At 41.0% G+C, this 13,184-nt stretch overlaps 1 protein-coding gene across 2 annotated transcripts in view; it reads right to left on the bottom strand.

The window, feature by feature from the left end:
• Nucleotides 1–11,985, bottom strand: part of LOC120860297 (ubiquilin-1) — a 55,383-nt gene extending 43,398 nt beyond the window's left edge. Inside the window, exon 1 of one of the 2 annotated variants that reach the window (XM_040236073.1) lies at nucleotides 11,503–11,985. In XM_040236073.1, the coding sequence (XP_040092007.1) occupies nucleotides 11,503–11,682 (180 nt within the window). In that variant the 5' untranslated portion in view covers nucleotides 11,683–11,985. The remainder of the gene's footprint in view (nucleotides 1–11,502) is intronic. The other variant, XM_040236072.1, reaches the window with a different exon arrangement.
• Nucleotides 11,986–13,184: the final 1,199 nt, after the last annotated feature.

The raw sequence follows: 13,184 nt of genomic DNA, 5'->3' as shown, positions 1-13,184 counted from the left end.
AAGCACAGATTTTTACACTACAGGAAAAAACAAACTTATTTCTCGTTGGCAAAAATGTATTCACTGTAATGTTTCCAATTTTGATTAATAAAGATGTGCTTGAACCTAGTTATAATGATTAAAATTAATAGTTCAAAACCACAATTACACTTGCACCAACCTAATAAATACAAATAATCAATAAATAACAGTGGGATGAGTTAGCTCTTCATATGCCAACATAGAAAGACTGTGAAGATACAAATAAAGAATAAGGTAAAAGTGTGGGTAATGATCTATCTGCTTAACAGGAATAAGTAGAAAATTACATATGGGTAAATATATCAGTATTTTTCTGAACAGAATTAGATACACACTTAAGGATGGGTTTTCCTTTAAAAAAAATTTTTTTTGAGTTTTGTATTATGGTATAGCCAATTAACAATTTTGTGACTGTTTCAGATGAACAACAAAGGGACTCAGCCATACACATATATGTTTTATTTCACACTTTTCTCATTTGAAATTTCCTAAACAGAATGCATGATGTATTTCATTTTCCTTGCAGTCTGTATTTTTAAAACTAATAAAGCCATACTCTTTATAAAAACTAGAGAGAGTCTTAAAGGCTATGAAAAAAAAAAAAAATCTAACAGAAGACCTCATACCAGTCTATAAATCTACACATTAGTTGTTTAATCCATAAATCAAGCAGTCTAGGTAGTCATATCTACGGGATATCAAACTCACTCAGAACAGCATAAATTTACCTAGAACAAACCAGAGCTCTTATCTTCTGGTGATGAAAATTATTTGCAAAATAGATGCACATATATATATTGTTTATACCTATAATAAACGGAATCTGATATGCTAACTCAGTAAGTTTTGCATCAAGTAGATTTGGAGATAGCAACATTAGTCTCTTGAAAAACCTCCCAATTCTAATTTTAAAGGGATTTTCTTTTTTTTACAGTGGAAGTTGCTCAGCTAGAGAAACAACTAAAATAATGCCATTGGGACTTCCTTGGTGATACAATGGCTAAGAATCCAGTTGCCAATGCAGGGAATATGTTGGAGTCCTGATCTGGGAAGATTCCACATGCTGCTGTGAAGCATCTAAGCCCGTGCATCACAACTAGAGCCCAAATGCTGCAACTACTGAAGCCCATAAGCCTCAAACCTGTGCTCCACAAGAGAAGCCACCACAATGAGAAGCCCTGCACACCCACAACTAGAGAGCAGGCCCCGCTCTCTGCAACTAGAGAAAGCCCAAGTGCACCACTGAAGACCAAGCACAACCAAAAAATAAGATAAATATTTTTCTAAATAAATAATGCTATTGGACACTTGAATAAAGTAAGACTAAACGTCACATTCTTCTAAGCAAATCACAGTTAAAATATTCCCAACTAAGCACAAAACACTGCAAAAAAAAAATCTTTAACACACTATTTGCTCATTCACTCTATAAATATTTGCATTACTCAATGTGTGCCAAGTACAATACTAGGCAGGTACCATGGGATTAAGAGGTAAGCAAAACAGCCCCTATCTTTGTAAATTCTTACAGTATGGGGAGGGAAGGATAAGTCCATTTAATCACAAAATGGTATCAGAGATTATAGTCACTGATCTAATTTACAGTGGCAAGTCCAAGCAAACTTCAATGAACTAATACTTATATAAAGCTAAAGGCTGAAAAGCCAACCAGAGAAAAGTCAAGGCATCTTGAAGGTGTGGACTCCAGAGTCAGTCACTGGATTTCAACCTAGGCTCACCATATAACAAGTGTATACATTTAACCACTTTTCTAACCTGAGTCTTGGTTTATTTTTAAATAACAGGTAACAATAGTACTTTCACCATAAAGTTGTGAAACTTTAAAAAGTATTAAGGCAATATGCCTTAGTATAATAAGCCTGTAGTAAATATTATGTTACTGTCATTAGCAGCATTAGCAAAGACTCAAAAGGACAAAGAGCTAGTGATAGATGGAGGAAAAGACTTAAAAACAGCTGAAATGCAGTGAATGACCAGGGACAGGTATGTAGGAAACAAAGCATGAAGACCTTATTAGCTATGCTATAGAATTCTGAAGTCTCTAACTAAAGTGGCTACTCAACACTTGAAATGTGGCTAGTTCAAATTAAGATATGCTGTGCCTGTAAAATACACACCACATCTTGAATACCTGGTATGAAACAGAAAAGTATCTTAATTTTTAAAATATCAGTTACATGTTGAAATAATACTTAAGATATACTAAGTTAAAAAATATATATTACAATTACAAACCCAAAAGACAGAAACAACCCAAGTGACCCTGACAGCTGAATGGATAGACAAAATGGGATATATACATAACATAATATACCCATACAATGGAGTATCCTTCAGCCTTAAAGAAGGAAATTCTCTCACATGCTGAAACATGAATGAAACTTAAGGACACTATGCTAAGTGAAATAAGGCAGTCACAAAAGGACCAATATTATGATTCCACTCTTACGAGAAACCTAAGTAGTCAAATTCATAGAGACAAAAAGCAGAATGGTTCTTGCCAGAGGCTGGCAGGATGGGATAATGGAGAACTATTGTTTATAGGTACAGGGTTTCGGTTTAAGATGAAAAGAATTCTAGAGATGGATGGTGGTGATGGCTGCACAACAATATGAATGTATTTAAGGTCACTGAACTAATTGTACACTCAAAAATGGTTAGGATGGTAAATTTTATGTTCTAAGTATTCTATAAAAAATTAATTTTTTAAGTGGCTATGAGAAAAATTATATATGCAGCTTGCATTATATCTCTACCAGTCACGCTGTTAAACTTAAGTCATGGCAAAATTTTCCAATAAGAAAGGTTTTGAGGAACCGTGTGACAAAATCTGGATCTAGTGAGACCTAATGCCCTATAGTAGCAGTCAGCAAATTTCCGGTAAAGAGATAGACAGTAAATATTTTCAGCTCTATGGGCTGTTCTGAAAGCACAGATAATATAAAGATGAATGGGCATGGTGAATTTGGCTCACTCTAGTTGGCTGCTACTGCTACGTCACGTCAGTCGTGTCCGATTCTGTGCAACCCCATAGACAGCAGCCCACCAGGTTCCTCCATCCCTGGGATTCTCCAGGCAAGAATACTGGAATGGGTTGCCATTTCCTTCTCCAATTCATGGAAGTGGAAAGTGAAAGGGAAGTCGCTCATTCGTGTCCAACTCCTAGCGACCCCATGGACTGCAGCCTATCAGGCTCCTCCATCCATGGGATTTTCCAGGCAAGAGTACTGGAGTGGGGTGCCATTGCCTTCTCCGCTAGTTAGCTGACACGTGCCTTAAGACATTCACTGTAAGCAACAGCTCCTACCAGCTCAGTCTTAATTTTCAGGAATCGAATAAACCAGTTTTATAGTCATAGCCTAAAATCTTCCATAGGGAGAGGTATTTACTACCATGGAAATCAGCAAACACTACAAATTAGTGCTGTTTTCCCCACAAAGAACTAGCTGATAACCATCTACTAGCACACCACTTAGCTTAGGTAAAGAATTAACTTCTCTCCTATGCATTTAAAAGCATACTGGCTGGAAAAACAGACGGTCATTTAAAACTTTCTTTCCTTTTTTTTTGTCGGCAAAGAGTCGGACACAAGTGAGTGATTGAAATGAACTGATTCAAATCTTTCTGGGTTCTGTGGTTGAGATGAAGCTTCTCAGTTAAGGCTGCTCTAAAAAAGAAAGAAAGAAAGGCTCTTCTAGAAAAATTGTTTCAGTAACTAGAAGCGAGAATGAACATCCTGTGGCAGTCAAGAGTGTTGAGCTGCAGGGAGAGCAGCTTCAAATGAAGCCACGAGAGGAGAGCAGAAAACAATGAGATTATGTATAGCCAGCTGTCCAAATTCACAAACGCAGAGGGAGACTTGGGGACTTGAGCATTTGCAGATTTTGGTATCCACAGTGGGTCCTGGAACCAATCCTTGGCAACACCGAGGGACAACTGTACTGCACTCAGTAAACACTAAGTAACTGGTGGTGGTGGTGGTTCAGTCACTAAGTCATGTCTGACTCTTGCAACCCCATGGACTGTAGCCCACCAAGCTCCTCTGTTCATGGGATTTTCCAGGCAAGAATACTAGAGTGGGTTGCCATTTCCTTTCCAGCATATCTTCCCGACTCAGGGATCAAACTTGTGTCTCCCACTTTGCTGGCAGATTCTTTACAGCTGAGGCACCAGGGAAGCACATCTTCCCAAACCAGGGATCGAACCCAGGTCTCCCTCATTGCAGGCAGATTCTTTACCAGACTGAGCCACCAGGGAAGCCCAAGAACACTGGAATGGGTAGCCTGTCCCTTCTCCGGGATCTTCCCAACCCAGGAATCGAACTGGGGTTTCTGGCATCACAGGCAGATTCCTTACCAGCTGAGGTACCAGGGAAGTCCTAAGTAATATTATCATGCATATGGTCTAGATTCAGTTATAAACAAATATTTACTTAGACCATACCATGTACTGCTGCTGCTAAGTCGCATCAGTCGTGTCCGACTCTGTGCGACCCCATAGACTGCAGCCCTCCAGGCTCCCCCGTCCCTGGGATTCTCCAGGCAAGAACACCGGAGTGGGTTGCCATTTCCTTCTCCAGTGCGTGAAAGTGAAGTTGCTCAGTCGTGTCCGATTCTTGGCGACACCATGGACTGCAGCCTACCAGGCTCCTCCGTCCATGGGATTTTCCAGGCAAGAGTACTGGAGTGGGGTGCCATTGCCTTCTCTGTCCAGTATCCTGGTTTGGATCATAGTTTATTACAACTTAAAGCCTGTAATCGTGATATTGATTAATTTTTTGTGTGTGCGCTAGAGAAGATCTGTGGTTGTTCCCTTTGGTAACACTATTGGGAACAACCACAGATCTTCTCTAGCGCACACACACAAAATTAATCAAATAATCACATGATTACAGGCTTTAAGTTGTAATAAACTATGACCCAAACCAGGATACTGTGAGAAAATACAATGGGGAATCTCAACCTACTCTGGAAAATCAAGGATACTTCTTTGAGAAAGTGACCTTTGCACCGAGTGGGAATAGCCAAAGAGTGAGAGGCATTCTGGGTAGCAAGAACAAACTGCACAAAACTCCTCAGGCAGGGGGAAAAAAAAGTGATTAACAGACCAAGGAACTAAAAAGTCAATAAGGCAAGAGCCAAGTGACGAAGGAGGAAAGATGGCATCAGACTGGAGAGGCAGGAACGAACCTTATCACACAAGGCCTCATGGCCCCATTAAAGTCAAGTCCAAGACCAGTGGGGAGTTGTTAGTTTATGTAGAGGGTAACATGATCTGATTAATTTTTTCAGAGACTGCTCTAGGAGTTAATGGGGGTGCAGGGAGGGAACTGACCAGTAGGCTACCATAGTTTCTAGGTAAAAATAATGGCAACTTAGTGAAGTCAATCCTCAATCTTAAAACTACCTACATAATCTATTAAATACCCCATTGCAGCAATTTTTGGCCTCAGGACACCACTATTACAGATTTGAAACCCCACAGAGCTTTTGAAACTCCATGGAGCTTTTAAGCAGGTTAAAACCACTGATATACTAGAAATTAAAACTAAGAAATCTTTAAAAATATTAATTCACAATAATAAACTCATTACATTAATAGAAGCATTTTCTTTTTTTTTTTTTAACCAAAAATAACGCTTTTCCTAGTGTGAAGAATAACTTTTAAATTTTTGTAAATAACTTCAGTCTTATACTGGAAGACAATTGGAGTTTTACATCCGTCTTGGTATCCCACATCTTGCAGATTCTGAAAAAGTATGTTGTTTGTTTTTGAGAAAATTAGAATGAAAAAAATATCTCGGGAAATTATGAAAGCAGTGTTGACCTTATGATCCTCCTAGAAGGGCTATGGGGACCCCCAGACCATATTAAGAACTGCTGCTTGAGTAACAGAAAGTCAAGTAATCACAACAAAACGCTTCATAGCAGGAAAGCTACAAAGACAGACAGTAACAAGTGTTACAGACAATGGAAAGTAACTGGAATCCTCATGTATTGTTGGCAGGAATAAAAACTGGTACAACCACTTTGGAAAATAGTCTGGCAGTCCCAAGAGCAGGTCAATAGACAGCTATCACATGACCCAATAATTCAACGCAAAAGGCATATGCTCAAGAATATGTCCACAAAAAACTTGTGTAAGTATTCACCTTGGCGTTATTCATAATAGTTAAAAAGTAGAGACACTCTAAATGTCCATCAATTGATGAATGAATCAACTGGAGAAATAAAATGTGACATACACTGGAATATTATTCAGCAGTAAAATACATGCTACAACACAGATAAATCTTGGAAACATTGTGCTTCTTAAGAAACCAGGCACAAGCTTTCAAAATCTGGTGTGTATTTTACCCATTCAGCACATTTCAGATCAGTCCAACCATATTTTAAGGGCTCAACACTCAGGCATGGCTTGAGGCATGCCTGTGGACCGAAGTTCTAGATCTACACTATAAAGTCTTTGTTTTAAATGACGTTTGTGAGAATGACCCTGAGTCAGTGTAATTTCCCCTATCAAGGAAAAGTTCAATTCTATTCAGTACAATACATACATTATATCTAAGTATGTTAATAACATGTACATTATGTTAATATTTTTCTAAAAGATTCAAGTGATGAAGACATTTCCCTAAACTACAATACACTGCCTGATTACTTCAGATGACTGTAGTTCAAAATCTTAAGACTACAGTCTAGAGAACTATAAAAATCCCAGAGCAACCTAGTTAGGAGCTAGTATATAGAAGTCCAGTCCTTTCTCTGCACTAATGTTAACCACAACATTCTCCTGGACTTCATCTTGCTTGCTGACACTTAGAAATCCTCAAACTGTTTCCAATAGCAAATAATGAATAAGTAAGAGAAAACATAATCTCATACACAGGGATTTTGCCATTACACATTAAAAAAAATCTATTTACTTATATCAAGAAAACCCTTACTAATGAAACCACCATGGAAAGACATAGTAAAAGTTTATATTCCAATGACCTTTAGGTAGAAATTTAAACATTACCCCATTGAGCACTCAAGGAAAAAATAAATTTCACATTAATTTCAAAAACTATAAGCTTTATCATCAACCTGGAATGAGTTAAAATTGAATACAAACTGTATTAAAGTATCCTGTTTCTCCCTGTTACAAACAGAAACAGAGGGAAAAATAAGAAACTTAGTAACCACCTTACAACTTGTTTATACCTTATCCAAGATATGTAATATAATTTCATCCAATCAACTAAAACAGTCATATACATACTCCAGAATACCAGAGTGGGTAGCCTTTCCCTTCTCCAGCGGATCTTCCAGACCCAGGAATTGAACCCGGGTCTCCTGCAATGCAGGCGGGTTCTTTACCAACTGAGCTATCACGGAAGCCCTAATACTATATTGGCACAGTGTAGTGAAAGAATTTACATCACAAAGAAAACAAATTGTTAAGCTGCAGAAAATGGGATGTGTTTAACAGAACGCCTAAGCCTTCAATAGTATTTTTTGGAGGTCTTCTGCTTATCCTTTTTACCTTTAAGATTCCATAAGAACTTTCAGGACCAAATACTTCCCAATTTTTTACAAAAAACGTTCAGTGCAATCTCAACGTCATTAAGCTTATTTTATTGACGAATTTTAATCTGTAGTAAACCGTTTAAATCTGTGAAACCCTTAGAGAAAAACTTAAAATTATAGATGACAGAACTTCTCTTGTGCTTCAAGTAGAATTTTTCAAACCATGTGAAAACAACTTTTCTTATTCTTGTACATTTTTGCAAATGTAGTTCCCCTAACAGAGCCCACAGGTAGTTCAATTTGTGTTCAGGTTTTTAATGCAATGAATGATAAGCTTAAATTTTTATCACACTTTCTACTTCAAAATAAAGTATTTATCAAAATAAAAATTCAACTACCATGAGAAAAAATTGCTGCAGAAAGACTTTATCTGTTAAATTTTTACTTTGGTTACAGAGGAGTAAAAATAAAACTTCCACAGAATTAGAAATTCTAGTTTCACCATCAAAAAAGTTTAAAAATCCTCACAGATAATAGTATAATAAACTGATCTAAATGAATTTTTCTATTTATAAAATATTGACTTTCTTTCTAATCTTTTACAGTAAAATGCTTAAACATGGCTGCTTTAAGCAGCCAGAATAATGGAGACCTGAACTTGAAATCCTAGAAACAACTACAGTCTTCAGAAGTTAACATGGCTACACACTGACTAGAGTAACAAAAATAAAAAAGACTGATATTATCAAATGTTTGTAGGAATGTGGAGCAACAGGAATTCCCATGCACTGTCAGTGGGATTGTAAAGTACAAGCACTTTAAAAAAAAACACAGTTCCTTATGAAACTAAACATTCAGCTTCCCTGTTACACACACTCATTCCTCTTCTAAGCATTAACAAGAGATAAAAGCATTCATCCAACAAAAAGAGTTGTACAGAAGTGTTCAGAGCAACTAACTGGAAAGAGTCCAGGTGACTTTCAATATGAAAATGGATAAATTATGGTGGTATATTCATACAATGGAAGACAAAAAACAATAAAAAAGAAAGAACTACTGATGATACATAGTTCAGTTCAGTCACTCAGTCGTGTCCGACTCTTTGCGACCCCATGAATCACAGCACACCAGGCCTCCCTGTCCATCATCAACTCCTGGAGTTTACCCAGACTCACGTCCATCGAGTCAGTGATGCCATCCAACCATCTCATCCTCTGTCGTCCCCTTCTCCTCCTGCCCCCAATCCCTCCCAGCATCAGAGTCTTTTCCATTGAGTTAACACTTCGCATGAGGTGGCCAAAGTACTGGAGTTTCAGCTTCAGCATCATTCCTTCCAAAGAACACTCAAGACTGATCTGCTTTAGAAGGGACTGGTTGGATCTCCTTGCAGTCCAAGGGACTCTCAGGAGTCTTCTCCAACACCACAGTTCAAAAGCATCAATTCTTCAGTACTCAGCTTTCTTCACAGTACAACTCTCACATCTATACATGACCACTGGAAAAACCAAAACCTTGACTAGACGGACCTTTGTTGGCAAAGTAATGTCTCTGCCTTTCAATATGCTATCTAGGTTGGTCATAACTTTTCTTCCAAGGAGTAACATAATAATGAGTCTCAAAACCCTAAGCTGAATGAAAAAGCCTTACCCAACAGAGTGTATACCATATACCATTTATGTGAAACTCTATATTTAACTTATATGCAGAGTACATCATGAGAAACGCTGGGCTGGAAGAAGCACAGGCCGGAATCAAGCTTGCTGGTAGAAATCTCAATAACCTCAGATATGCAGATGACACCACCCTTATGGCAGAAAGTGAAGAGGAACTAAAAAGCCTCTTGATGAAAGTGAAAAAGGAGAGTGAAAAGGTTGGCTTAAAGCTCAACATTCAGAAAACTAAGATCATGGCATCTGGTCCCATCACTTCATCAGAAATAGATGGGGAAACAGTGGAAACAGTGTCAGGCTTTATTTTTTTGGGCTCCAAAATCACTGCAGATGGTGACTGCAGCCATGAAATTAAAAGATGCTTGCTTACTCCTTGGAAGGAAAGTTATGACTAACCTAGATAGCATATTCAGAAGCAGACACCAGAAGACTTCGGATTACACAGGTGTATGTATTTGTGTAAACTCGTGGAATGGCAACCGACTGCATTTCACCGCAAGTCAAATTTACCTTCAAAAATTTTAAGTTGAAAACCTGAACTCAAGGGTTCAATTCAGTTGCTCGGTTGTACCCAACTCTTCGCGATCCCATGGACTTCAGCACGCCAGGCTTCCCTGTCCCTCACCAACTCCCAGAGCTTACTCAAACCCGTCCATTGAGCCGAGATGCCATCCAACCATCTCATCCTCTTTCATCCCCTTCTCCTCCCGCCCTAAATGTTTCCCAGCATGAAGGTCTTTTCAAATGAGTCAGTTCTTCGCATCAGGTGGCCAAAGTATTGGGAGTTTCAGCTTCAGCATCAGTCCTTCCAATGAATATTCAGGTCTGATTTCCTTTAGAATGCACTGGTTATCTCCTTGCTGTCCAAGGGACTCTCAAGAGTCTTCTCCAACACCACACTTCAAAAGCGTAACATGTACTACTACTTGCAACTTGCTTTGAATTGCATCCAAAAAATAAAACTGACCAATAAATGATTAATTGTTTGATAAAGCAAATGAAGCAAGATGCTAAATGTAGGTGATGGACACATAAGAGTTCACTGCACAATTATTCCAACTTTCCTGTATGCTGGAAAATACTTTAAAAATTAAGGGAAATTTTTATAGGAAAATTGAGAGACCAAAAAAATAGGGATTCAAAAGGTGGTCAAAGTTTCTCACGATGCTACACATTCTTACTACTTGACAGAACACACCACCGTTCATAATCATATAAACAAATATCGCAATTATTTATTGTTCCTTAAGGGAAACTTACAGGTACGTTTCATTTTTGCTTCTTCATAAACTGTTCACACTGTCTTGATATCTGCTGACCAATTGTCTGAGATCAATTCAGTAATTACGGAAATATTCTGGGACGTATATTTAACAAAAACTAAAATGATTTAAGTTCCTCAAGATCATTAATTAACTGCAATAACTGTATTCCTGAATAGATTTTAAGCGGTAAAATACTTTTAAATTTCCTCCATTAGCTCCAGGTTCGTGCTCTTTCATCTGACTGCAATTGCTAACATGTGAATAACGTTGCTATTCCTCTAAAATCAAACAAAAACCTCCCCAACGACCGGCATCTAAAGAATGACAAATACACTTAAAAAAAAAAAAAAAAAAAACAGAACCAGCATTTCGTCAATGAAAGTCATCCACCTTTCTCCTTAAGCCTAGTTTATTAAGATTTGGCTGAAAGCAATTTCTACGTCATAGCTCATTTTCTTCTTTAAAGACTGGAAGGTGGGAAAGATTTCAGCGGTCAAAACGCAGAACTAAATGCACACGTGCTCCTCATCCCAAAAATCTACTTTAACCCCCAGGCAGGTAAAACAATGAGCACCCCCTCTTTTTTTTATCCTTCAAGAGACAAAACCGCAGACCGGGCTAAGCCAAACCCTGGCCCAGCCTCCACCCCGCCCGAGCCAGGCGGCGGGTCTCTTTCCTTTGTGCGGAGTCAGAGGGAGGCGGCTGGAGGCGGGGAGCTGAGGGAGGAGGCTGGGGTCGGCGGACGCCGGAGCAAGAGGAAGGCGCCGAGGAGAGGGGCATCGGCGCGTCTCATAAACAGGCCGAGAGGCCCCGCCACAAACCTCTGCGGTGTCCCCAGGAGCAAACCCACAAACCTGGGTGTGATCTAATTTGGGATCAGACGCCGGAGAAAGGCCGAGGGCACCTCCGGAGACGACCCCTTCCTCCCAAGCCCTTGCAAAACAGTCTCCTCCTGCCGCTGGCGGAGGTCCTGCCGCCATCCCCACCCCGCCCCGAGCCTAGCGCGGCCCTCACCTGCTGGACGGAGCTGTTCTCGGGCACTGCGAACTCCTCCTTCTCCTTCGGGGTCTTCACGGTGACTTTCATGATCTTGGGTTCCGTGGAGGCAGTGGCGGCGGGGGCGCCGGCACCTTCGGCCGCGGCGGCGTTGTCCTGGGAACTCGGAGGGCCGCCGCTTTCACCATTCTCGGCCATGGCGGCGGCGGTGACTCAGGCGCAAAGGAGGGAGCGGGTGAGCGAGCGGGAGCCAGGCAACGCCAGAGCCGGCCTGGCCGGGCAGCGGAGAATGTGGGGCACGCTACCTCAGTGACAACTGGCTCAGGGCCGCCCTGGCGGGCGAGGAGCCGCGGAGCTTGGCGTGGGCTCCGGCGCAGGCCCAGGTCGGGCGCTCAGCAGCCGCTGTGTGTTCAGACGGCGATGAGTCGCAGCGACATCCGCAGCAGCCACCGCCACCGCCGCTTCCTCCTCCCTTGCCCTCCCCCTACGCCGCTCAGCCCGCGCCGCGCGGAGCACGCCGGGTAAGGCGGCTGGCGACGTCGCCGAGTCATGCCTGGCCGGCGAGGTTTGGTTTCCTGAGTGCTTTTCTTTCCTTTTCCTGCTCCATTGCTCAAAGCGTAGGCGCGTCCAGAGTGAAGGACTAAAAACAAAGTGGGGTGGAAGAGGTCAGTTCATTCCTCCTTATCCCTTTCACCAAAAAATAAATTGGGGGTTCTGGGAGGCACCGTTAAGGGCGCACGAGGATGACGTCACGGCTAGCGAAATTACTGGAAAGGGAGCTAGACCACCGGGCGCTGCGGCCGGAAATGCGCCTGCGCGATGGCAGGCCAGATAGTTCCCCACCCTCTCACCTCACTCTGGCGGTTACGGTGCGCATCCCCTAGGAGCCTGAGCTTGCTTCATGGTGTACCCCACTGGGAGGAGGGTCTGGAACAAATGCCCGCGAGGGTTTTTTGTAGTTGATATTTAAATGTGCTTAAATTTCGCGTACTTTAAAAATTTTAAACGCTTGCTTTTACTACACGGTGCGCTAGAATTGAAAGATAAGTTAATGGACGAAAAAAATCCTCATCATAAAGAAAGGAAAATGGAGTACGCCCCTGTAGCCCACCCTTCTCTATTCCGAGCAGTCATTGCTCCGGGGCCAGAGCCTCCCACCCTGGTCAGCCAGGTTTGGTCAGGTGATCAGGTCTCCTATGTTGACAGTGGCGCGCTAGCCCACCTGTGAATTCTCTGTGAATACTGTCCCGTTAAATGTTTGGGGCAGAAACATAGTATCCAAGGCATGCCCTCCCGGCTGGGACAGCACGATGTAGCTGAGGTGTTCATTTTATATTCTATCAAATTAACTTACTGCTCTGTTGCAGACTTTAGTTGACACAAAAGGTTCAAAAATTATTTTCAGTGTAATACATGTGTAAATAAACAGGAAGTTAATTTTCCCCTAGAGAATATTAAATTTGAAATGACCTCATCACTTGCCTTTAAAGATGGCTTGCAAGGAATGTACAACACCGGACATAAACTTTATAAACCAGTATTGCACAAATGTAAACTTTGACACCACACCGTGACCCAGATGTGCAAAGATACACTTGGTGTTTCTGTTCTTAAACCGTCCTACTCTGTTCTGGCTCTTTTAAGTACTCTTGCGTGAAGTCCACTTCTTAGCAAAGCCACTCTGAAATCTGGGTCTAAAG

This window comes from Oryx dammah, unplaced genomic scaffold, assembly GCF_014754425.2.
Source record: "Oryx dammah isolate SB20612 unplaced genomic scaffold, SCBI_Odam_1.1 HiC_scaffold_11056, whole genome shotgun sequence".
Taxonomy (NCBI): Eukaryota; Metazoa; Chordata; class Mammalia; order Artiodactyla; family Bovidae; genus Oryx; species Oryx dammah.
This window is presented reverse-complemented; position numbering and strand designations above follow the sequence as displayed.